General features: G+C 47.8%; 1 protein-coding gene across 4 annotated transcripts in view; it reads left to right on the forward strand.

The window, feature by feature from the left end:
* The window catches only part of SNX29 (sorting nexin 29), a 401127-nt gene that overhangs the window by 16244 nt on the left and 358337 nt on the right, over nt 1-26546 (forward strand). For 2 of the 4 annotated variants that reach the window (XM_084763168.1, XM_084763169.1), the window contains exons 3-4: nt 466-518; nt 17537-17661. In XM_084763168.1, coding sequence (XP_084619294.1) covers nt 466-518; nt 17537-17661 — 178 coding nt within the window. Of the gene's footprint in view, nt 1-465; nt 519-17536; nt 17662-19971; nt 19991-24504; nt 24758-26546 lie in introns of those variants that run through there. The other 2 variants (XM_084763172.1, XM_084763171.1) reach the window with 2 other exon arrangements.

Raw genomic sequence — 26546 nt, forward strand, 5'->3', positions numbered from 1 at the left:
GGCTTGACCATCTACCTACCCTGGCAGAACTGCTCAGCACAGTGAGTTGGCTGGCCTGAAGGCTTACCCAGGCATCTGTTGTTTGGCACAATGCACCCAGATGACTGCCCTTTGATACAGTCTGCACACTTTGGGGTTCTGTCAAGAAGAGTCATGGGTCATGTGTCAAGAAGAGCACGGAGTCATGGAGGTTCTCAGGGCCAATAGAGAGAGCTCTGTGATACCCAGCCGCCTAGTTTTCCCACTTCCTGGAGTCAAGAGGGAGGCCAGGGGTTCCTTAAAGAGGGGTCTGGGCCTGGAGTGCTGGCTTTTTACCTCTGTGAAGCACCAGGGCCCGAGCCACTCCAGCTAACCCTGGGCACCTCTGCCTCTGGCCCTGCTGGATCTGAAGGCCTTGTGGGCTGTTCTGTGACGTCTGCTGTCCCAGCCCAGCAGCCCACCTCAGCAGTCTCTTTCTCTGTGCAGTGCCAGATTCGCTTCGGAGGGAGAAAGGAGATCGCGTCGGATTCTGACAGCAGGTAAGTCCGGCACTTCTTTGCCATCCTCATCGTTGTCCTCCTCCTCTTAAGTAATATTTTTAGTTGCCCTTTTGAGACACGGTTTCACTGTGTAGCCTATGCTGTTCTTTCTAAGACATTGTTTGTATTTCTGTGTGTGTGAGTGCTCACAGCACAGTACCTGTGTGGAGGTCAGAGGACAACCTTCGGGAGTTGGGCCCCTCCTTCCATCTTGGCATCTGGGTTCAAACTCAGGTGGGCAGGCTTCTGTGGCAGGTGCCTTTGCCTGCTGAGCCATCTCACCCTTCCCTCTCGTCCCGTTCTTGGATTCAACCCCCTGATGCCTTAGCTCCCCAGCAGTGGATCTACACACATGTAGATCTCAAAACTACTTTATCATCAAGGAAAAGGTGCCAAGAAATGGAGGCTGTCTCCATGCCTGTGGTGAGTGCTCAGTGTCCATTCTGTCTCCATGCCTGTGGTGAGTGCTCAGTGTCCGTGCTGCCTCCACGCCTGTGGTGAGTGCTCAGTGTCCATGCTGTCTCCACGCCTGTGGTGAGTGCTCAGTGTCCGTGCTGTCTCCACGCCTGTGGTGAGTGCTCAGTGTCCATGCTGTCTCCACTCCTGTGGTGAGTGCTCAGTGTCCGTGCTGCCTCCATGCCTGTGGTGAGTGCTCAGTGTCTGTGCTGTCTCCACGCCTGTAGTGAGTGCTCAGTGTCTGTGCTGTCCATGCTGTTTCCACGCCTGTGAGCCCTTGTTTTGTTTTTTGAGATAAGGTCTTGCTATGTAGCTCAGACTGGCCTTGAACTCACTGGTGGCTGTCTTGCCCCATGTTGCACACGCCTTTGGGCCTGCCAGACATTAAGAGAGTGGGCATGCGTTTTGGCATTATACTATTGCACACTGTTAACTGATATTTCCCCTTAAGGTCTGACAAGGGGTCTACCCTATGGCTGAACAGGGATTCTCGTTTTGGGATTTAGGATCTACCTGTATCAGAAGGGCCTGAAAGGTTTATAATTTCATGATGGTCATTTCAGATTTCAGCCTAGTGTGGACGTGAGGTGAGCAGAGGAGAGTGTGTTTGCTTGGAGAGCTCTTGCTTGGCTAGAACTCTTACGTCTTCTTGTCCCATACTCCCAGGGCTGGGATCACAGGGTGCACACCACACTCAATGAGAACGTGCATTTTCAATAAACTTCACCTTCAAAAGAGTAAAAGGAAAGATGGGTGTGGTGACTCTTCATGCAGTCCCAGCATGTGGGAGGTAGAAACAGGAGGATTATCAGTTTGAGGTTATTTTGGCCACATAGCAAGTTCAAAGCCAGTTTGGGCTATGTGAGACCTCATCCCAAAAAACAAGTAGAATAAAGAGAACAGCTATAAGTTTGTGAGTCCTGTGAATGCTAAGCTCTTGTCCTGTAGTTGTTCTGAGTCCTGACTGGGATGCAGAGTTAATTATGAAGTGCTCACCCTGGTCTGACCAGCGTGGCTTGTCTGTGCACTGTGTGCATGTGTGTGTGCGTGTGCGTGTGAGTGTGTGTGTGTGTGTGTGTGTATGTGTGTGTGTGTGTGTGTGTGTGTGTGTGTGTGTGTGTACCTGTGTATGTATATTCACTTTCTTTCATCATTGTACTGTACGTTTCCTGAGAGGTGGTTTCGTTTGTCCTCTCAATGTCAGGTAAGCGTGTTTCTACGTAACAGCTGCACCTTTCCTTATGTAAAATCTTAACGAAGCCGGGCGTGGTGGCTCACGCCTTTACTCCCAGCACTCGGGAGGCAGAGGCAGGCGGATCACTGTGAGTTCGAGGCCAGCCTGGTCTACAAAGTGAGTCCAGGACAGCCAAGGCTACACAGAGAAACCCTGTCTCGAAAAACCAAAAAAAAAAAAAAAAAAAAAAAAACCACCCAAAAATCAAACAAACAAACAAAAAAAACCCCACAAAAATCTTAACATTTTGCACTGACAAGATGGCTCTCCAGACAAAGGCTCTGGCTGTGGACCCTGATGACCTGAATTTCATCCCAGAAACCCAAATGGTGAAAGGAGAGAACAAATTCTCACAATTGTCCTCTGATCTCCACATGTTTGCTATGACATCTGCGCGCGCGCGCGCACACACATACACACACACACACACACACACACAATGTAAAAATTTCTTTAAAAACAATTGTTGAGTAGTAGAATTTAAACAGTTAATTCCTGGGTAGAGATGGCTCAGCAGTATAGAGCATATACCTTCACTATCAGGGGATCTGATGCCCTCTCCTGGCCTCTGTGGGTACCAGGCATACAGGTGTGCAGGCTCACACATGTACGTACACATATACATACTTAAAAATAAAAAGTTAATTCCTTCTCTTCCAGCTGTTCCTTGTGGCTAGGCATGGGTAGTACTAGTCACCAGTGGCTGATGCTTGGCTGCTGTGTTGTCACCGCATCTTCAGGACAAGCTAAACCCAGTAGCATTGTGTCTTTTCTGATAATACAATACATCCAGAGAAGCAGCATGATAGTGCCCAGTCAGCATGTTAGTCAGTGTTTTGGTTACTGTGTCGGGCTCTCTAAGAGAAGTATCCTTGAAGGAGGAAATGCTTGGACTCGCAACTTCAGAGCTAACGGTCCCCAGTGGCTGTATCTAAGCCATGGTGGTGCAAGCTGCTCACCCCTGCCACTGGGAAGCAGAAAGCATTCCTGAGAAGGGACAGTGGGCATGTGCATCCTTCAAAAAATGCCCCAGTCACCTATATTCTCCAACTAGGCCCTGCTGCCTAAGGTTTCTGTGACCTCCCAATAGTGCTACCTAATTACCTATCAGTGCATCACTCCATTGATGAGATTGCAGCCAGTTTGATCCACTCATTTTCCAGAATCCCTAGCTCTGAACACTGCTGCCTTGGGGAGTAGGCCTTCAACACATGAGGGTACTTTATATCTAAACATGACAGTTAGACATCATGGTTGTGTGAGAGTTAGAGTTGGGCCTTGTCTCTTGAGATCTTCAGTATCTGCCAGTCTACATCTGTGAGTTCAACTGCAGACAAAAACATTAGAAAGGCAAGGACACAGCTCACTGGTGGAGCATGTGCTTAGGTGTGCAAGGCCTTTTTTTTTTTTTTTTTTTTTTTTTTTTGAGACAGGGCTTCTCTGTGTAGCCTTGGCTGTCCTGGAACTCTCTCTGTAGACCAGGCTGGCCTCGAACTCACAGAGATCCACCTGCCTCTGCCTCATGAGTGCTGGGATTACAGGCGTGTACAAATAGCCTGGCAGCTCTCTCCTTTTTATTTGGCCTGGGACTCCAGCCTATGTTTCTGTGCACGGTCAGGGTGGGTCTTCCCTCCTAAGTTACTTTCCTTTGAAACACCTTTACAGGCACACTTGGAGGCACGTGCCCATGGCGATTCAAATCTAGTCCAGTTGACAGGATTACCCACTAGCCAGGAGTGCTATAGCTGGACTGTTGTAGCTCTTAGTTCCCTGTCTGGCTGCCCAAGACTAAGCTGGCACCCAAGGTCCAGCTGGGAATCCAGCCCTTCTCCCTCTACCTGGGCTCTTGCCTGGCTTCCCCAGCGCAGGGAGCGTTTCCTGGGTCCTGTTGATTGTGAGCAGTGGCCCCCATGGAGGAGTGCTCATTCATGGCACATCCCCTTTGGGAATATAGGCTGTGCTGGCCCACTCGCCATTCGGCTCCTGACAGCTGTCCGTCATGTCTACTGATGTGGGGAGTAGACAGCAAGTAGACAGAGGGCAGACGTGAGCCATGAGCTGTGAAGGCCATTGCTTTGGCCCCCAAGAGCGATGGATGTTGGCAGACTTCTTTCCATGAGACCCTAGGCACCTTCCTTCCTTCCTTCCTTCCTTCCTTCCTTCCTTCCTTCCTTCCTTCCTGGAAAACAGGTGACTGCTGCTGCTTCTTTCTCTAATCCTGGGCCAGGAACCCAGGGCCTCACACAGGCTAGTAAGTGCTCTACCTCCAAGCCATCCCCAGCCCTAGCACAGCTTCCCGAATAGGTCTCTTCCCACAGCACTCTTCTCCAGAGCTCTAAGAGCCAGAGGCGTCTAGAGGACTACTGTAGAGGATTAGAAGGGACTTGGAATCTTTATTTTTTTAATTTAATTTATTCTTTGACAATTTCATAGATGTATATAATAGATCTCTTTCTCCCTTACTCCTTCCTCTGTCCTTCCCTTTGCCACCTCCACCCCCCTTCATTCCTCCTTCCCACTTTCTTTATTTTTGTTTTTTTGAGACAAGGTCTCCCTATGTAGTTCTGGTTGGCCTGGGACTCACTATATAGACCAGGCTGTCTCTGAACTCATGGATAGCTACCTTTGCCACAGGAGTTCTAGAGTTAAGGTGTGCACCACTGTGCCTGACACAACTTGTCTCTTAAAATTTTCAAATTTAACCAGGCATGGAGGTGTATGTCTTTAATCCCAGCACTCGGGAGGCAGAGGCAGGTGGATCTCTGTGAGCTCGAGGCCAGCTTGGTCTACAAAGCGAGTCCAGGACAGGTAAGACTTCAAGAGAAACTCCGTCTCCAAAAACAAAAACAAAAACAAACAAACAAAATCAAATTTATTTTTCTCTTTTGTGTATGGGTATGTAGTCATACCATGTACGTATGCCTGTATGAATGTCTATGTACTATGTACCTGGTCTCTGCAGAGGATGGAAGAGGGTGACAGATTCCCTGGGACTGGAGTTACAGAGGGTTGCGTGTCTCTCTATGTGGGCATCTGAATCAAACCTGGCTCCTCTGGAAGAGGGCTCAGTGCTCTTCATTGCTGAGCCATCTCTGCAGCCCAGATAGTGCTTGTAAAAGGCCAATACCATCCCCTGCATGTCATTGTCAATTTGCCGTGTGAAGCATTGTGTGGGCCTGTGAGATGGCTCAGTGGGTAGAGGTGTCTGCCAGCAGAGTTAGACCCTGGGATCCCCGTGGTAGAAAGAGAGAATCAGCTCCATAAGTTGTTCCCTGACTTCTCTGCATGTGTACGCACACACTAAATACACGTAATAGCGTATACACTTGTAGGCAAGATGGAAGTGTTCAGCTTTGCCTGCAACGTGAGGCCAGCTGGGTGGGATGGCATCAGCTGGAACGTTGCTGTGAGTCTGTTCCCCCAGAGTTCATGTGCTGGGAAGTGAGGAGGTTAGGTTGTGTGGTGGGCTCTGAGGAATGGCTGCTGTGATTTCAGTCCTGCTCTATCTTGCATGCATCTCCTTGCCTTTCTTGCCGTCCTCCTTGAGTTGAAGCAGCATGAGGGCCTACTCTTGCCTACTCTTGTCCTTGCACATTTCACCTTCTAGAACCATAAGGCAAAATCAACTCCTCTCAAGTACTTTGTTACAGCAACAGGAAATGAACAGACAGTGGTGTAGTGGTGTGTCTGCCAGAGATCTCCAGGAGAAAGTAACAGACGGTTCCAGCAGGGATGTTTTGACTAGTGAGAATTGGAGGCCAGGACCCACAGGCAGGTAATTTGGGACGCCTCCCCAGACAGAGACAGCCACGCCAGGAATGGCTCCCGTGTAGGAAAGACCTGGTCGCCAGAGTAAATATCAGCTGTTCGCTCAGGGATCCCCTCTGTCTCTTGTGCACTGGCAGGAGGAGCTGGCTGAGGGAGCCCTCGGACCCTGTTGGCCTCTGCACTGAGAAGATGAAGGGCAGGGCATTCTTAGTGGGAAAGAGCACACTGTCGGTTTTGCCTGCGTGTTGAGTGAGACTCCATATGACGACACTGTGCAGTCTGAGAACGATGGTGGCCAGGTCATTAGTGTCTCCGTAGGTCAGTGGCTCCAGCCTGTGTGTGTGGATCAAGATGCCTTTGGTGGGGTGGGGGTGGGGTGGGAGTGAGGGTGCGGTCCAATGACCCTTTGACAGGGGTCATCTAAGACCACCTAAGATGTTACCATTCATAAAGTAGCAAAAATACAGTTATGAAATAGCAGCGAAAATAAAGTTGTGATTGAGGGTCACCACCACATGAGGAGCTGTATTAAAGCGTCGCAGCGTGAGGAAGGTGGAGAGCCACTGTCTTAGGCTGTGGCAGGAAAGAGTGTTGGTTTCTTTACTGTAGACACAGGAGCATCATGGTCACCGGGGTTGGTGTGCAGTTTTGGGTAGCGGAGCCAGGCTTGGTTCCCAGCGTGGTCCTCCTGAGGAGCCACAGAGCTCCTTCCTCTTCTTCCTTGCCTGTGCTTCCCCCAGTGAGAGATTTGTGCCACTGCAGGTGTTTAACACCATGTTAGATGGTAAATGTTACGACATAAGTTTCGTTCAGGTCCTTTTCAGGCTCAGAGATATTAGGGGTAAAGACTTGTCTTGGTATTAAGTGGAACTAAATGAAATGACAAATATTTGATCATTTTTGACCTACAAAAATGTCCGCTTGTTCAGAATATTTAAAAACATGTTTCTTACAGCTCTATCTAGTGCAGGCTTCAGTCGTTTGGCCCTGGCAGAATGTAATCCTTAGATCACATTTACGTTTAGGGATGCTCTAATGTGTCACATGTTGTAATGTGTCCCTTGGTGCTAGTCACAGTAGCAACAGGTGGTAGTGAGTCCTCGGGTATAGGAGAAGTTGTTAAGGTGCTGGGAGGGATCCTTTGGGCTGGGCTGCTGCTGAGTGTGGAGGTGACTCTGTAGTGTTCTGCAGTGGACCTATGTGTGTGGTGGGGACAGACAGGCAGGCAGGGAGGTAGTGGTGTTGTCTGAGGGTTTTGTCTTGTGAAGTTGACACAGCGAGATCCAGAGGTCGTCCTGTGCAGGATGGAGCAGCGGTCAGCAGGAGTGTAGCTAGGGTTGCCTTTCTCTTCAGATGAGTCCTGTCCCAGAAGGGCCTGGCAGCCCTCGCGGGGCTCCCCAAGCCCAGCTTCTCAATGGTGTGTTGCTGCTACTTCTTCTTTGTTTTCCCCTAAGAACAAAGATTCATTCTGTGGCTTTTAAAAACATGTCACTTGTTTATATTCTGCCCCTCACACTAGTAGTGGGAGGCTTTAACAGCTCTGACTGGTTTGCCTGCTCCCAGACCTGCTGCTTGGGAGCTCAGATCACTGTCCTCTGAGTGCACCTGCTGCAGAGCATAACCAGGAAAGTGCCCTTCAGTTGGGGACATGATGACTGAAGGCCACTAAGGAGCACGAAGTTTGGATTGCAGGCCTTGAACCCACATTTGTCTACTCCACACCATGCTGTAGGTTTCCTGACTTTCCTAGGCCTTTTTACTGTCTGTAAAGTGGACACAATACAATATCACATTGGTTTGTGGGTTGGCCATGTGCAGCCATTAGCACAGGCCTATGGAGGTCAGCTTTGTTCTTTAGCATGTGTGCTTGTCATTCTAATTACACATGGGTGTCCTCACAGTGGGTGGACAGTCACTGCACATGGGTGTCCTCACAGTGGGTGGACAGTCACTGCACACTGGCCTGTGTCCTCACATTTGGTGGACAGTCACTGCACGCTGGCCCTCTTCACTGTGGGTAGTGGCGAGCTGGCTCAGGTGTTCACCTCAGGGTGTATAGAGGTTGGAGGAGTTCTCTGTTAGGTGAGGTGCTTTCTTCCATCCAGCCACTCTAGGGAAGGAGGACTGTCGTGTACGTGTGATTTTGTTCCTTAACTGTTGAAGAATTAAAAATAGGTGAAACAAAACAAAACAAGGAACACCTTGCAGGAAACAGAAAAAGAGCAGGTGTATGTTCTTCTGTGTGTTTTTCTTTCTTTCTTTTTTTAAAGATCTATTTTATGTGTATAAAATTCTATCTATCCTCTATCAATCATCTATTTTGTTGGAATGCATGTCTGTGCAGTGTGTGTGTGTGTGTGTGTGTGTGTGTGTGTGTGTGTGTGTGTGTGATGCCCAAGGAGGTCACGAGAGGGAGTCGGCTCCCCTGGAACTGACATTATGGACAGTTGTGAGCTGCCTTATGGGTGCTTGGGAATCAAATCAGAGTCTTCTGCAAGAGCCATCTTCTTTCAGCCTCTTTGTGATGTTCTTAACCTGTGTAAAAAAGTCACATACATTCCCTGGACACTCAGGAAACAGAATGGTTTTGATTATTTTCTTTTTTCTGTGTCTTTGTCTTCCCTCCCTCCTTCCCTCCCTCCCTCACTCCCTCCCTCCCTCCCTCCTTCCTTCCCTCCCTCCCTTCCTCTCGTCTGTCCTTCCTTTCTCTTTTTAGACAGGGTCTCATGTAGCCCAGGTTGGCCTTCCTATGTAGATGAAGATGACTTTAAACCTCATACCTGAGTGCTGGGGTGGCAGGTATGGCTTTGCAGTGTCGGAGATTGCACCCTGGGTTTACATGTGAGCTGGGCAAAGCACGTTACCAGCCACACCCTAGCCCTCAGAAGAGTTTTAGGAGCATTTTCCCATTTTAAATGCCTCTGTGTTCACCATGTGACCCTTACCTTTAATGTGTCACGTGTTGCCTACCAGCCTCTTGTTAGTTGAAGGTCCTAACTGGATGCCATGTTTTATAAGCCTGGATAAACTGCCCCAGTTTGGTTCATCGGGTCTGACATCTGCCCACATAGGCTTTTGATTTTTGGTTTTTACTTTGTGTTGATGGAACCTGGCGTCTCATGCTTGCTGTGTACATATTCCCCCTCAGTGGCTACCAGCACCAGAGTTACAAAAACGGGCATATAGCCCAAGGCTTTACACATGTTATGTAGGTGTTGTACTTTTGAGTTAACACCCCAGGCTAACCTGAACTCACTATGTAGCCCAGGCTAGTCTTGAAGAGGTAGCATCTTACCTCCTTTTCCCTGTGCTAGTATCCAGGCATGTACTAGCACACTTGGCAATAAGTTGCTTCCTCCCTAGAAAAAGATTATTTTTAGCAGATGTAGAATTCTTGGATATTTAAGAAATCTGAGCACATTTTCATATCTAAATTTAAATAAACATTTATCTAGGGTGTAAAGGTTGGCTGCTGAGAAGGAGCGCAGTGAGCAGCATGTAAGCCTCATTCTCAGCACCTCACTGTCCTGCCGATGATGAGAGGCAGCTAGTGTGCAGCGTGGGCTCTGGTGATGACAGACCTTCAGGCCCGCCGTGGGCACCAGTCCCTGACAACTGGCTGTGTAATTCTGGACTGCGTTAGTCTCTCCAAGCCTCTGCTGTATTAGACAAATCCGAGGATAATGTCTTTCTCACTTCAGAGGACTCCGAGGTGACACTTAGCTAGAGTGGCATTTGCTGGGCACACCTAGGAAGAACTGAATGGATTCAGCACTTTTGTTGTGAGCACCGGCTGCCCTCACCCTGTAGACCAGGCTGGCTTCAAAGTCACGGAGATCCGCCTCCCTCTGCCTCCAGAGTGCTGGCATTAGGCATTGCCATGTTACACCTGCAGTTAATTAAAGGGCAGAGGACGGCTTATCATCCTGCTGTGGGGGTGCTTTGTTGGAGGACACTATACTGCAGTGGGGACACACTGCACGAGAGGGCAGTTGTCCTTAGGGCATTGAGTTGAGTTTGGACATGTTAATTATGGTGACAGTAATAGTGACCTATAGTAATAATTAGATAGTGGAGGTGACTGTAGTATTTGTGGGCAAATGGGTGGGTGGAGGGATTCTGGGTATTCCTGGGCAGAGGTAACATCCAATATGAAGGTGTGAAGAAAGGGTGAAGTGGATGGACATAGGGACTGTGTGTTGTTTGTACTTTTCTGCTGGCCCGGGTAAGTGTGCTGGTTGGCTTTCTGTCAGTTTGACACAAGCTAGGGTTAGCTGGGAAGAGGAGCCTTAACATAGAAAATGCCTCTATCAGAGGCAAATCTGTGGGGTGTGTGTAGCACCATTCCCTGGGCTGCCATCCTGGACTATCTGACTAGGAAGCCCGGGCTTCAGGCTTCATGCATGCTGGGCACTCTGCAGCTGAGCCACATCTCCATTTTCTACTTTTGTCTACTACATACTAATTTTTACAGCGATGCCATTTCTATGAACTACTCTGAACCAGAGGTTTGCTGGAGGTAGAGTTTCAAAAAGCACTCTCTATTTTGGTCATGCTGTAAGGCTGTTGGAAAGAAAGCAAAGACTGATAGTAAAGTCGGGTTCTTTGGGTCATGGATGTTTGAGATGGCTAACGTGGGGAGGCAGGCGACCAGCTCATGCACAAGCACGAGGACCTGAGCTCTGATCCTCAGCACCGGGTACAGAGCTGGGAGTAGTCGTGCATGCCTGTGACCCTGGCACTGGGAAGACCCACTGGAGCATCCCTGGAGTCTGCTGGCCAGGTCGCCCAGCAGGACCAGTGACCTGGAGACTCAGTGAGAGAGCCTGTCTCACATGCAAGGTGGATGGTTCCCCAAGAATGACAGCTCAGGTTGACAGCTGGCATCCATATGCACCTGCACATAAACCAACACACACACACACACACACACACACACACACACAAGCACACACACACACACACACAAGCACACACACACAAGCACACACACACACACACATACACACACAAGCACATACTGGCATACATATATATCTACACGTGAACACCTATGGATATGAACACATTTTCTCAATTGAAAGTCCCACTCCCAAGTGAATCTAACTTGTGTTAAGTTGACATACAACTAGCCAGCATCTTCCTTTTTCTATACTTAAAACAACAACTTTTGAGCCATTGAGACGGCTCAGCTGGTGAGGACACTTGCCACCATGCCTCATGACCTGAGTTTGATCTTTGGGACTCAAACATGGTGGAAGGAGAGAGCCAAATCCCACAAGTTGTCCTCTGACCTCCACACATGTCTTTGATGTCTTTTATTGTGGGTGGTTTTTTTTTTGTTTTGTTTTTTGTTTTCTGAGACAGGGTTTCTCTGTGTAGCCTTAGCTGTGCGGGGCTCACTTTGTAGACCGGGCTGGCCTCAAACTTAGAGATCCACCTGCCTCTGCCTCCTGAGTGCTGGAATTAAAGGCGTGCGCCACCACACCTGACTATTGCAGTATTTTAACTTATGTTATAAGCATTTTATTTTTGTGCGTGGGCGTGTACATACCAAGCACATGTGTGGAGATGAGCGGACAACTTTGAGGGAGCTGTGTTCTCTCCTCTCCATTTGAATCCTGGGGACTGAGCTCAAGTTGTCAAGTTTGGATGCAGGTACCTTTCCCACTGAGTCATCTTGTTGGCTTGAAACATGTCACTCTCTATTAAGGTTGTAAGCAAAGCTTAAAAAATGTTAAATTCAAGCTGGGCATGTTAGGTCATGCCCTTAATCCTAGCAATCAAGAGGCTGATGCAGGAGGATTGCAGAGATTTAGGCTGGCCTTGCGTACACAGTGAGTTTGAAGTCAGTCTGGGCTATATGGCAGGAGTCTGTCTTTTTCTTTTTTGGACAGTGTCTCTATGTGTAGTCCTGACTGTCCTGGAGCTCTTGATATAAACCAGGCAGCCCTGGAACTCACAGAGACCTTCTGCCTCTGCACAGCAGAGGATTAAAGGTGTGTACCACACTTTTCTTATAAAACAAATGGGCGCACGCCTTTAGTCCCAGCACTCAGGAGGTGGGGATGGGTAGATCTCTGAGTTTGAGGCCAGCCTAGTCTACAGAGCGAGATACAGGACAGTCAAGGCTATACAGAGAAACCCTCTCTTGAAAAACCAAAAACCAAAAACCAAAAAAACAAACAAAGAAACAAACAAAACAAAACAAAACAAAAAACAAACAAAACAAAAAAGAAGAAAGAAAGAAAGAAAGGAAACAACAAGCAAAGCAGGGCTGAAGAGACCCTCAGTGGCTAAGAGTGCTTGTTGCTCTTGCCGAGGACCTGGATTCAGTTCTCAGCACCCACATGGGAGCTCACAGCCATCTGCAATTCCACTTCCAGGGGGTTTTATGACCTCTAGGTCTTCTGACCTCTAGGGGCACTGGGCACCAACGTGGTACATATATATTCATGCTGGCAAAACATCCATACACAGAAAAGTAAGTAAGAGATCTAAAAAGCGATTAAACAAAACAGAAGCTCAGGCCATCCACGTGCCCTCATGTTATTTTCCCCTCACTGCTGCCTTTCCACTGTGCTGTTCAGTCGTGATGACTGTGGTGGTGGCGTTCTGGCTCTCGGGGCAGGAATATGTTACAGTGCCTCAGAGAAGGAGGAGTACAAGAAGATGTGAGGGCAAGAGCCCAGCCAGCCATGGTGTCCCCAGGTGGTTTTACTGTGTTTCATGCAGCCGCTCAGAGCCAGGAGTGCCGGTGTCTAGCACAGTGTGCTCGGTGTGCAGTCTCAGACCCTGCTGTCTTTGCACTAAGCCATCTGCTTATCAGCTGTTGTGCACTGCCATTTGTTTAACCGCTTCCCACACTTCTAAGTATTTAGGTGGTTGCTACCTTTCCACTAGTGTAAATCCTATTGTTGTTATTCAATCTTTATCTCATGTGGATTGTAGTCTAGTGCGTATTTGTTTGTTATTGAAGTTCATGGGCAAAGGGTGTGAACCTTTCACAGACTTAATTCATACACGTAGGTTGTGGCCCATTTCAAATGGCCATTATGTCTGTGCTTAGGCTGAGGGATGACTTGGTTCCTAGCACACTAGCGCACTAGCGCACTAGCACACTAGCACACTAGCGCACTAGCGCACTAGCGCACTAGCACCGCCACCACCACCACCACCACCACCGCCACCAAAAGGCTTCAGTAGCTAGGCGTGGTGGCTAATGTGTAACTTCAGCCCTTGGGAATTGAGGCAGGAGAAATGCCGTGAGTTTGAAGCTGGCTAGAGTGACTTCCAAGCCAGCCTTTGTCTCAAAGGAAAAAGAAACTCTCTCTCCTCCCACAATCCCTCAGTGGCTGGGCTTCCATGATGATTAGAGGGGCTTTGAGAGCAGCTGCCCCAGTCTTCTCAGGACTGGTTGTGCCCCAGCAGTGCAAGATTTGAGTGCAGGAGGAAGCTATTAATTTCCCATTCATTAATTCCCTTACTCTTTCATCAGACTTCCTGAGTATCTGCACTGTGCTGCTTAGTTTAGTTTTAGTTTTTTGTTTATTTGTTTGTTTTTTCTTTTGCTAATTTGACACATGCCAGGGTCATCTGGAAAGAGGAAACTTGAATTGATTGAGAAATTTGCCTTCCTCAGCTTGGCGTGTAGGCAAGTCTGCAGGACATTATGTTAATAATCGATGGGGGTGGGCCAAGCCCATTGTGAATGGTTGCGCCTCCTGGCCAGTGGTTCTGGGTTATATAAGAAAGCAGATTGAGACAACCAGGAAGTAGCAATTCTTTATGGCTTCTGCCTGAGTTCCTGCCTTTTTCCTTTCATGATGGATTACAACTTTAAAGTTGTCCCAGGGCCCCAGACCTTGGTACAGCTGACTACATGATGGAAGTGCAATTAATTCTGTAAAACTCAGCACGTAGACATCACCACCTACCACAACTAAACCAGAGGCCTAATCCATCAAAGTCATATAGTTCTGGGAAAGTCTCAAGATGTACTAACCCAGCCAGCCATGATGGCACATGCCTATAATCCCAGCACTTGGGAGACAGAGGCAGGTGGATCTCTGTGAGTCTGAGGCTAGCCTGGTCTACAAATCAAGTCCAGGATAGCCAAGGCTACATGGAAAAACCCTGTCTGGGTGAGGTGGGGGGTGGGAGAAAGAAAAAGAAAAAAGAAAAAAGATGTATTAACAGCCGGGTGGTGGTGGCTCATGCCTTTAATCCCAGCACTCAGGAGGCAGAGGCAGGCAGATCGCTGTGAGTTCGAGGCCAGCCTGGTCTACAGAGTGAGTCTAGGACAGTCAGGGATACACAGAGAAACCCTGTCTCGGAAAAACAAAACAAAACAAAACAAACAAACAAACAAACAAAAAACCCCAAAACAAAACAAAACAAAAAACCCAAACCCAAAACCAAAACAAACAACAACAACAAAAACCCCAAAATCGATGTATTAACTTCACTTTTTAGCTTCGGTAGTTCTGTTTCTGACTAACTGTTCTTGTTATTCTAAGTCAACGCAAAACACTATTTTTTTCCTCCCCTGAGGAAGGTTCAGTGCTACACTGGGATCTTGAACACCCAGTGTAGTTGCCAGCGGCTACTAAAGACTTTTTATTGGCTTAAGCCCATATCTGAGCAATCTACTCTGGTGACTACCCCACAACAAGGTGAAATAACTCCTTCCCCAAGTCACGTTTGATAATAGTATTTATTTGCAGGAAAGGAAACTTAACAGAGAACATTGAAAGGAAACTTTTATTTTAATAATTTAATTTTTAATTTTAATTTTTTTCAAGACAGGGCTTTTTTCTGTGTAGCCCCAGCTGTTCTGGAACTAACTATCTCTATAGACAAGGCTGACCTCAAACTGAGAGATCTGCTGACATTAAAGACTTGTGCCACTATGCCCAGGTTTATTTACTTATTTTTGAGACAAGGTCTTATGTAGCCCATGCTGATTTTAGCTGGATCTGTAACTGAGGTTGACCTTGAATTTCTGATCCTCTTGCCGCCACTTCTCAAGGGGTGAGTGTGTACCATGGTGTGAATCACCGTGGCTGTCATGGGGTAGGTGTGTACCATGGTGTGAATCACCGTGGCTGGTTTTATGTGGTAGATTGAACTCAGCTTTGTGCATGCTAAGTAATACTCCATTGTAAAGATAGATCACATTTTAGCTATTTATCCTGTGAACTGCACAAAAAGCCCAGATGATGGTACTGAATGATTTAAAAGAAAACCAAAATTAAAACATCTACTGTTAAGAACCTCACTCAGTCGGGCGTGGTGGCGCGCGCCTGCAATCCCAGCACATGGGGAGGCAGAGGCAGGCAGATTGCTGTGAGTTCGAGGCCAGCCTGGTCTATAAAGCGAGTCCAGGACAGAGATACAATGCCATTGAGGTGGTCAGCCTTCTACAGTGAAGTTAAAGAATATTTAGCAGAGAGAATTCTGGGAAATACAGATTCAGCTAACAAAATGTAGTATGGATGGTTACTTTTGTAATCTTGTACAAGCAAAGGCAGGAGGCAGTTGGAAGCCCTCCATGACATGGCTATCCAGGAGCCTCTCTGAGTGTGGTCAGCTGAGGTGCTAGGTCACAAGCAGACAGGCGCCTGCCTAGGTCAAATGGAGGCTCACAGGACCTAGAGGGTGCCGGCACAGGATGGCTTCTGACTGGGTGTCCTGATAAGCAGCCGCAGGAATAGCACTCAGCTGGGTTTTTCTGCTGTGTTAGCTTAGCTGTGACCTGTGTGTGTTTGGGAGGCAGGGCTTCTATGCCACTGAACCCTGCAGACCAGGACTGCTGCTTGCCTGCATTCCATTCCCCTCAGGCCTGGGTTTATCTGGAGGTGGCCAGGCAGTTACTGACCTGTGCTTTGGAGTCAGCAAACTGCCAGGGATTGTTAAACGGATGGTTGAGTTTGCAGAGATTCATTTTCAGCTGGAGGCTTCAGTTAATAGCACACTCTAGAGTTGTTTTTCCAAGACTGGGTCCTGGGCTGGCTCCAGTTTTGCTTCTGTGGATTTCAGGTAATTTTGCTGCCTGTCCCAGCTTTTAGGAACCCCTCAAACCCTTGCATGTGACGCGAATGCATAGAGGAGTGGCAGACATCTGGCTAATGCTTAGGATCCACATCTGCCTCACAGAGAGGGGTGTCTGATTGTGGGTAGATCCTGGGACCTGTGCTTTGTAAGCACTGGAGAAGTGCGTGAGTGCATGTACTGGGCAGCCCCTGCTGGCTACAGGTGGTCCAGGGAGACAAGCGAGGAGGCCAGGAGTTAGGTTTGGAGATGATGGAACCTTCCTCACCAGGTCCCATGGCGTTTCTGGGGGGTCACTGAAGGAGTTGGTGTGAAGACATTTCACCACCCACAGGGGGATGCCCCAGGACAGGACCGTGTGTGGGCATCGCTGATGCTGGGATGTCTGACGGCCTTTGTCATAGTGAGGTCATAACTCTAGAGCTACTATCACCTGATCACAGAACTGGCCTGGCTAGGCCCATTTCCACTTCCCATGCCACCCTGGTCTAATTTCTCCCAAGTTCTGAGGAACTGAAATGTTTTGTGTGTGTGGTCTCTGCCCTTACTTTTCTTCCTCAGATCAGTGCAAAGGGTCTAGGGTGGGGCCCTTTTCATCTCAACTGCCCCTTTGTGTTTGTTTCTTTTCTCCCTCTTTTCTTAAAGTCATTCATTCATTCATTCATTCATTCATTTATTCTTGAGGCAGGTCTTATTAAGTAACCCCATCTGGCCTGAAGTTTGCTTTGTAGAACAGGTTGTCCTTGAACTAACAGAGATCCACTTGCCTCCGACTGCCCAGTATTAGGATTAAAGGTGTGCACCACCATGTCTCACCTTTGTGTCCCAGACCTCAGAACAAGGCCTAGGATGTAAGAGCTATATACACACTGACCGTGAGTGGGAGGGCTCAGAAGGCCTGGGCAGAGGCCCACACACCTGGGGAGGACCAGAGAAGCCAGTGTGCTCGCTCTGACCTCACCTCTCCATGGGCGTGCTCTGAATCTCCCATTTCGTCACTTATTGAGAAATTCAATTAAATGCACAGCAATTGTAATTGAATTGAAAAATTTGTCAACTCTAGTTGGAGTTCACAATGAAATCTCTTATAATACAATAAGGAACAAGAATAAGAATTCACGCAGCAGTAAGTAACAGGCCATGAAATTACAGTTTCAATTGGGCAGGCTGGTGGATTCCGCCTCTGAGAATTGTCATCTTGCTTTGTGCTTTGTGTGAGTTGAGACTTGTGGATTGGATGCAGGTAACACTAGCCCCTCCCCACAGGACTGATTTGTTTTTAAATTGGCTTTGCAGTGCCTGCTGGTTGGCATCCTTTCCCTGGATCCTCCAGCACTGGTCCTGAGGGCATCCCTGACTTAAGTGAATCAAACGCAAATGGGGCCGGGGCTCTCAGAGCTTCTCAAGTCTGCAGACCCAGGTTTGGGATTCTGGGAGTCACAGCTGGCCCCTCCCCTGTAGCTGCTCACTCCCCAGGTGGACTGATGAGTCCCTGCTTCTCCTGCAGGGTGACCTGTCTGTGTGCCCAGTTTGAAGCCGTCCTTCAGCATGGCATGAAGAGGAGCCGAGGATTAGCGCTCACCGCAGCAGCCATCAAGCAGGCGGCAGGCTTCGCCAGCAAAACCGAGACAGGTACTTGATGCCCACTTTGGCCTTACTGCTGGTTTTGTCCGTCTTTCCACAGCAGGCCCACTGAGGGGGCTGGGCTTGTGTGCCCAGAGTCTATGGAGTAAAGAAGAGAAGCAAGAACAGTGCTTTCTGGCCCCTTCATTCCAATGGAGGTTTCTTTGTGCCTGACTCTCAGAGCCACTTGTCACCAGCTCCTCTGGGTTTGGTGGTCTACAGCCACGGTGCTTATTCTATCATTGTGGTGTAGCAATTTTTGGGAAGTTAATAACTTGTTTTTATTTGATGTGTGGGCATAGTATGCATAATTAAATGTCTTCAGCAGTACCTGAAACCCCCTCAGGTCTCAAAGCTCAGAGTCCTGTGGTTATCCATATCAGTGTTGTAAAAGGCTGTCCCCAAAGACAGGGGGCACTTGCTGCTCAGTGGGACCCTGACCCTTTGATATTCTTGTGTGTAAGCTATGTCCACTTTCCAGAAGTAGCCGAGGCCGTCGCTGCTCCCACCGTGTGGGTGAGGGGGCCTGCAGGTGTGTGCTCTGCACTGGCCATGAACTTGGAAGAGCTGTGTTACACAGAGATGGCAGAAATCTCTCCATCTTTCACATGTCGAGGGCAGAGTTTTTTGAGAGCCTTCTTGTGGGTGTGGTCTCCAGTTCCTGACTCTTTCCTATCCCCATGCTAATGCAAGCATTGCTGCTGAGGAACACTAGCCTTCCTTATACCAGTATGGTAGAGCAGGTGTGTGGGGTGGGCGAGTCTGTGGAAATCCAGCACAGGGGGCTCCTACGCACCTTGACCACACATTCTTGCTAGAAGCCATCATGACATATGGCCTCACCAGAGGCAAGTGGGGCTGCCTGCATTTGTTTTGTTTTGTTTTTTTGTTTTTGTTTTTTCAAGACAGGGTTTATTGTGTAGCCTTGGCTGTCCTGGACTCACTTTGCAGACCAGACTGGCCTTGAACTCACAGCGATCCGCCTGCCTCTGCCTCCCCGAGTGCTGGGATTAAAGGTGTGCGCCACCACCGCCCAGCACTGCCTGCGTTTGGACTTTCAGCCTTTTGTCTTGGCCTTGCAATCCTCCTGCCCCAGCCTCCTCCATGTTGGGTGACAGGTGTGTACCACCACACCTAGTTCTAGGCCTTCCTTGTTTTCTCTCAGCTCTTCCTGTTTATATAATGAATAGCTCATTTCAGAAATGAGTGTGGTTCTGTGGATCAAGAGCCTGGGTCCAGGGAGAATTCCTTTCATGGCTGAGCTTCACACTGAGTTTTCTCTAGTGCTCCCAGGTCTCCTTTAAAAGCCAACAAAGGAGCCAGGCATGGCAGCGTATGCCCGTAGTCCCAGCACTAGGGATACGAAAGTTGAGGCCAGCTTGGGCTGTGTGAGACCCTGTCTCAAAAACAAACCCAAACCCAAACCAAACCAACGTACACAGGTAAGGAGGGGGCTAGCCCTAAGAGAATCTGGCACAGTGGCCTCTGGTCTGTCATCAGCTTCTGCCAGCTGCCTCGCCCACTTGGATGTTAGTGTTGGTAGTTTATAGTATGGTCCTGTAGCTTTCCTGGGATGTGCCCTAAGCCTTCCTATGGGAGGATAATGTTTCAGCTGCTTGGTAAGATTTTCCCAGAGTCCCCTATGTTTGCTGAGCCTCCTGTTCTCTTTGTTTCCATCTCTACTTGTTTGATAGCTACCCTGATCCACGATGGGACTTCCAGTGGGTGAGGTCAGCTGCTGGCCATAGGCAAGCTGGATCTGGGGCTATTGTGACCTTGTGGGAGCTCCCTTTGAGCCTTAGTGCATCACACATAGTCTCTGAGGGAGGTTGGCAGGATGTGCTGACTGCCTTGGAAATGCTGACTTGTTGCTCAGATGAGTGACCCTGCCTCCCTCAACACCCTGAACTTTTCACCATTTGCCCCACCTCAAGCTCTGACCTCTTGGCCACATAGGGAGATTAGCTCTTCCTGTTCCCTCACACACTAGAATATTTTGTCCTTGTTCCTTGGCTCTGATAACCAGGAAAGCCCCGACGCCTTTGTTAGCGTCCTGGGTGCCCCCACCTGCCTCCTGAGTTTTCTGTCTGTACCTTGGAAGGTGGGGCACAGGCTTGATGCTGTTTTCTGCTGATTCGGATGCACAGCTGTCTGTGCCAATTAGAAGCGGAAACAGCCAGTTTATCCCTGGGGTGGCTGCTAAGACCTCATTGTCACCTCTGTGGCTGCCTTAATTAACCATTCACTGGCTGCTAGGCTGGTAGAGACTTCTTTCATGCTGGGAGTGATTAAAAGCATCCCAAGGGAGGAGAGCTGGTGGTTTATCAGCTGAGATCAGGTCAGTGGCTTCTTGTGGTTGGTTAGAGAGCCCGGACTGGCCCTTTGGAACAGAGTGAGAAATGCGAAATCCAGAGAGAAGTGTTGGGTAGATACAGGATGCCTCCACCATGATGTGGCATAGGGATTGTGACCTGTGGCTTAAGTTGGACAGGTTGACATCTTCCTCACTGACTTGTCAGACAGGAACCTGTGGAGACATCTGCTCCCTGACCCTCTGTTTCCTCATTATAAGATGAGGCAATCACAGGCCCTGCCTCCCAGAGGGTACTAGGGACTTGTGGAAAAATTCCAGGCCCTGGTTCAGGTAGCCTGCATTTCACTTGTCTCCTGGTTTAACTGAATAATGACACAGGCTTAAGTCAGCCCGTGAGGCTGCGGTGTTGGCTCTGTTTACAGGTGAGAAGCATGATCTCCCCAGCTGGGCACTGGGGTTCATATGTTCAGTCCCCAGCACCACACACAAAACAAAGTTATTTCCCACTGATGAGAGAAGCTCCACCTCAGAGTGATGCCTGAAAACAGTGATCACATTGGTAGAGAATGCTGTGGGCCTGCCAAGCATTTGAGCTCAGGACAACTGAGCTTAGTAACTCATTTAGCTATCATCTATCTATCTATCTATCATCTATCTTTCTATCTATCATGTTCTTTGAGCCTTTCTTTTTCTTTTTTTCTGGTGGTTTTTCAAGACAGGGTCTCTCTGTGTAGTCCTGGCTGTCATCAACTCGCTTTGTAGACCAGGCTGGCCTCGAACTCACAGAGAACTGCCTGTCTGTGCCTCCCAAGTGGTAGGGGTAAAGGCGTGCTCCACCACCAATGGCCAAGCCAGGGTTTCTTTGTGTAACATTTAAGAGTTGTGGCTTTTCATGTTGAAATAAGGGTTTCAGCCTGCTGTGCCTGGGCCCACATTTGCTCTGTGGCTGTGGTTGGAGCTGAGTACACTGGCTTCTGCAGTTTGGGCAAAGGTGTTTCCTGCCATTCCAGCCCACCTTTCCCCACGGCCCCAAAGCCTGAGATAGTGTCGGGTGGTGTCTTCTTCCTCAGGATCAGGGTGTGGCACTTCTTATCCCACACACTGGTGCTTTACTTCTGTCCTTTTCAGACCATGGTCCATAATAAAGGAAGTAAATTTGGGCATTTGAAAGTTTTGAGGACTCACTTACCTTTCAGAGGGCTGAAGTGTTTTGTGTGTGTGTGCCTGTGCATGCATGTGTGGAGGACAGAGGTAGATGACGCCAGATGTTTCTTCTATTGCTGTCTATCTTATTAGTTTCCCTGTTTTTGAGATAGAGTCTCCTTACATCTGGAGCTCACCAGTTGATTAAACCTCAGGAATCCTCCTGCCTCTGTTTCCCACTTCTCCTTTGCTTTCGTGTGTGTGTGTGTGTGTGTGTGTGTGTGTGTGTGTGTGTGTGTGTGTGTGTGTATGTAAATGCCATGGCTTGAATATACAGTTCAGAAGACAATTGTGGTGGTTGGTTCTTTCCTTCTACTATGCAGATCTCAGGGACTACACTCAGACATGGTAGCAGGCATCTTTATCCACTTTTTCATGTTGAAATAGGGGCTTCAGCTGACAAAAAAAAAATTTTTTTTGAGGATTTTGGGATTTGAAGTCAAGTCCTTATGCTTGTACAAAACACTTTTTTTTTTCTAAGACAATGTTTCTCTGTGTAGCCTTGGCTGTCCTGGACTCACTCTGTAGACCAGGCTGGCCTTGAACTCACAGCCATCTCCGTACCTCTGCCTCCCAAGTGCTGGGATTACAGGCATGTGCCACCGTGCCTGGTCAAAGCACTTTTCTTACTGAGCCATCTCCCCATCCTTAGGATGTATGTTTGTGACCTCAGCTGTGATGAAGCATTGAATACAAGTTAATATACTGAGCATACAGCAACTCCACCTAGTCTCACTGCTCATTAGCCACTTGTGTTTTTACTGCCTGGGGTCATCACCGCAGCCTTGCCTAGAGCTTCTCCTGTTTCTCACACAGGCTTTTGCTTTGTCTCATTTTGAAAGAAACGTCATGGCCTCATCTGTGTGTGCTTTCAGCAATGTTTTGTGAGGTTCTGCTGGGCTGTGGGTACCAGTAGCTGACCTGCTTCCACTGATGGCCTGTGATTAATAGTCTATTAATTTGCTTTACTAATGATTGTCCTGGGACCATTTTAACTTTGGAGCTGTTATGAGTAATACTTGTGGAACTGTTTTTGTGTGTTTGGAGGTAAATTAATGCATCATGGGACTCAGTCCTGGGCTGGAGACAGAGGTTCAGCTTCTCTTGGGAGGTGGTTGGTTTTGTACCTGACTTAGGGTAGGTTTGCATCTTGGCCTATACCTATTCTCCTTAGGGTTTTGTCATTTCCTGATGCTTAATACTGTTAATCCTGTTTCTTAGGCTTGCCTGCAGTTGCCCATTTTTCTCTTGGGTTGCTGCTCATCTAATGTATATGAGTTCTTTAAATATTATAGGTACCAATCCTTTATGCCTAGGACACCGGCTCTGCATATAACATCTGCAGGCCAGAATTGGGCACCAGATTTCATTGTAGATGGTTGTGAGCCGCCACCGTGTGGTTGCTGGGCATTGAACTCAGGACCTTTGGAAGAGCAGGCAGCGCTCTTAACCTCTGAGCCATCTCTCCAGCTCCCATAATGATATCTTTTGATGACTGGAAATACTCCATTTTCATAGCCTAATTTGTCTTTCATCTTATCAGTTGTGTTTTTCTGAATCTGCTTGAGAAAGCTTTAATGTTCTAAAGTCATGACGATCGCTACACAGTGGGATGAGTTTCGTGTGTGAGGGCTAGGATTTTATCCTTACCGATGTCTAACTGACAAAGAGCTTTTTACTGACTAGTCTTCAACTGCTGTGAAAAATCCCTTTGGACAAAAAACAAGTGTCCAGGCATTTTTTTCTTCTTCTAGACTTCATATCTCGATAGTCTTTTTCTTTTTCTTTCTTTTCCTTTTCCAAGACAGGGTTTCTCTGTGTAGCCTTGGCTATCCTGGGCTTGCTTTGTAGACCAGGCTGGCCTTGAACTCACAGCGATCCTCCTGCCTCTGCCTCCCTGAGTGCTGGGATTACAGGTGTGCATCATCATCACCCAGCTTTAGTGATGGTCTTTTTTTTTAACCCATGCGCCTATAGCACTGTTGTGGCTGTCTCGTAAGCCAACCACCAGCATCTTGGGAAGTTCAATTGTGCCCCCCTGCAGAAGGACTCTCCTAGCTGGGCCTGTTGACTGTTACATCCCCTTGTAGAGGGGTGAGGGTGGGGCCATCAGTCTCTCTCTACCACCTGTGGTCTACAGTTCTGCCTTGCGATTGTCTGTGGAGGGGCTACAGTATGTTGGGGGGAAACTAGAGGAGAGACCTCATCCCTGCTGCATAAAGGCTGTCCAGGGTTGGCCTATTGGGGGTGGGGAGAGAAGCACCTACACCCATGTAAGTAATCCACCCCTGTGCTCTCTACAGAAGCCCAATAACTTGTTGTTCCCCCAGAGTGACCTTTGGCAGAATCATGCCTTGCTTTGCTGTTGGCAGCTTAGGAGGAGAGGTAGACAGTGTGTCTTAGTTGGGGTTGCTATTGCTGCTGAGACACCGTGAAGCAACTTGGGGAGGAAAGGGTTCATCTGGCTGACGCTTGCACATCACTGGTCATCATTGAAGAAGGGCAGGAGAGGAACTCAAGCAGGGAGGACCTGCAGGCAGGAGCTGATGCAGAGGCCATGGAGGGTGCTGCTTACTGGCTTGCTCCTCCTGGCTTCCTCGGCCTGCTTTATTCACAGTGGGTTGGGCTCTCCCTCATGTCTCACTAAGAAATGCCCTACTGCCTTGGCTACAGCCCGATCTTATGGAGACATTTCCCTAATTGAGGCTCCCTCCTCTTCAGTGACTTTAGCTTGTGTGAGGTTGACCTAAAACTAGCCAGCACACAATGTTTTATATCTCCCTAGGAAGGGATTTTAGCAATGGCACCTTCCTTGTCTCCTATGCTGTAATTTTTCTTTCTTTCTTTTTTTTATTTTTATTTTTTTGTGACAGGGTCTCTCTGTGTAGCCTTTGCTGTCTTGGACTCAGTTTGTAGATCAGGCTGGCCTTGAACTTGCTAGACTCAGGTCGTCTGAGTCTATTCCTGGAAGCCCAATTGAGAGCCAGAGCCCAGAGTTGATGCAAAAGCAAAGGAATTTTATTAAGCCGACGCACTGGGGTCTACCAAACTCCGAGGAGATGGAAGACCCCTTTCTGCCAGAGTTGGGGATTAATATATCATATACAGAAGTAGAACTTAGTGACATTGGTTGGTTAACGAGTGATGGGCTAACAATAGGGGGTCTAAGGTAGTAAATCCTAAGAATGGCGAGATAGGAGCGGTAAATTCCGAGGACAGGGTTGAGATGGAGGCGAGTGGAGAATCTTTAACTCGTTCCTCTCAGTTCACTGTTACGTTGTTTGCTCCTGTTATTGGCTTGCAATTTTTAACCTGCTTGCTCAGCCAACAGCCCTATTGTCATGATGGCTAAGTCCAGGTCACCTGGATTCTTCTATTTCCTTAGCTAATAATAAAACATCGTTTCCGTAGCTAATAATAAAAACACTATTTCCTTAGCTAATAATGTCACTGCTGAGTTCAGGCCACCTAAAATCTTACAAACTCACAGCGATCCGCCTGCCTCTGCCTCCCGAGTGCTGGGATTAAAGGCGTGCGCCACCACGCCTGGCCTCCAATCTGTAATTTTAAGAGAAGTCTTTGTATCTGGTAAGTGTAAATCTTGGGCTTTATTGCTTTAGATTGTTGTGGCTGTTCTTTGATTTCTGCATTTTGAATCATCTTGTCCATCTCCACACATACCAAAAAAGTCTCTGTTGGAACCATATCTGGGATCACATTGAACTAGGAGAACAATCTGAGAACTCACATATTTGTAATAGTGAGTATTTCAGCCTGAGACTCTTAGGTGCCCTGTTATTTCTTAGTGTTTCATGGTATCCATGAATGTTGTTACTTAGACTTAATTCTAGATATTTGAGACTTTTTTGATGTTAAAAGTGACATTTAAAAATACTTTCTAATACTTTTCATTGGTACTCAGATGCTTAGATGTGCAGTTACTTTTTGTTTATTTATCAAGTATCTAATAAGTTTACTAAAGTTGTTGGTTAATTATAATAGTTTGTAGAGTTTTTGATTTATTCTTTTCTCTGTTTTAACATTTTTATTTTATTTATGTGTATATACATGCATCTGTGTGCATGTGCACATGCATTTGGGTGTTTGTGAATGCAGAGGCACTTGTGCCCTCGCATACATATGGAGTCAGAGGACAACATTGCACCTGTCTGAGACAGAGTCACTGTGTCTGCTGTGCATGACAGGCTGTCTGACCCATGGGCTCTGGGTACTTCCTTGTTTTCGCCTTCATCTCCTCATAGGTGCTCTGTACCTGTTTTTTTTTTTTTCCCCACATGGTTCCTGGGAATTTGAGCTCAGGTCCTCACTTTTCATGGTAACTGACTTATACTGAGCCACTTCCCAGCCTGCCTGCTTTCATTTTCCTAAGAGAACTAAGGCCTTGCTCTGTGGCCCAGGCTTAACTCAAGACCCTTCTTTCCCTGCCTCACAGATCCTTTGCAGATAATGAGCTTTCCTTTCTCCTTCCTTGCTTTGTTGCCCTGGCCAGAGCCTCCACATGTGCTGCTAACATGCACTGGAAGTGTGGCCTTGCTGGTCATGGTCCTGATCTCAGAGGGCTTCGTCAGATTGGGAGTGTCTCTTCCTGGTATGGAACTAGCTGCTAAGAGTTTCTATCCATGGCTGGCTTGCATTTTATCATTTGCTCTCTCTGAATTTGTCACGGTTGAGGTCTGTATGGGGCCACTCCTGTATGCTTGGAGCTAACCCAGTTGGGTAATGACATGTTCTTTTTGTGTATCCTAGGATTTGATGTTAGGATTTTACATCTATTTTGTGGAATGGGTTGCTTATTACTTGATTTTCTTTTTCTCTTTTTGGGGCGGAGTGGGAACGGGGCCACTCCATGTAATCCTGGTTGTCTTGGAACTCACCTTGTAGACCAGGTTGGCCTTGAACTCACAGAGTTCCATCTACCTCTGCCTTTCCAATGCTGGGATTAAAGGCCTGCACCACCATGCCCAGATGTTACTTGATTTTCTTGAATTTTCTTTTTTATCACTTGGGACAGTAGTTTGTCTGGCTTCATAAAACAAGGTGTTAAATGCTTGTTTGTTTGTATTTTCTGTGTCTGGTTAAGTTTATATACAATGGGCATTTCTCCGTGGCTGGAGAGATGGCTCAGCGGTTAAGAGCACTGACTACTCTTCCAGAGGACCTGGGTTCAATTCCCAGCACCCACATGGCTGTCTGTAATTCCAGTTTCAGAGGATCTGACACCCTCACAGAGACATATGTGCAGACAAAACATCAATGTATGTAAAATAAAAATAAATACAAAGGGATTTTCCTGCCTGTTATCTTCTTTCCATCTCCCAGTTCTTCCCCAAACTCCTGATGGTTAATGCAGCTGATT

The sequence above is a fragment of the Acomys minous genome (genome assembly GCF_964271855.1).
Source record: "Acomys minous genome assembly, chromosome: 16".
Lineage (NCBI taxonomy): Eukaryota > Metazoa > Chordata > Mammalia > Rodentia > Muridae > Acomys > Acomys minous.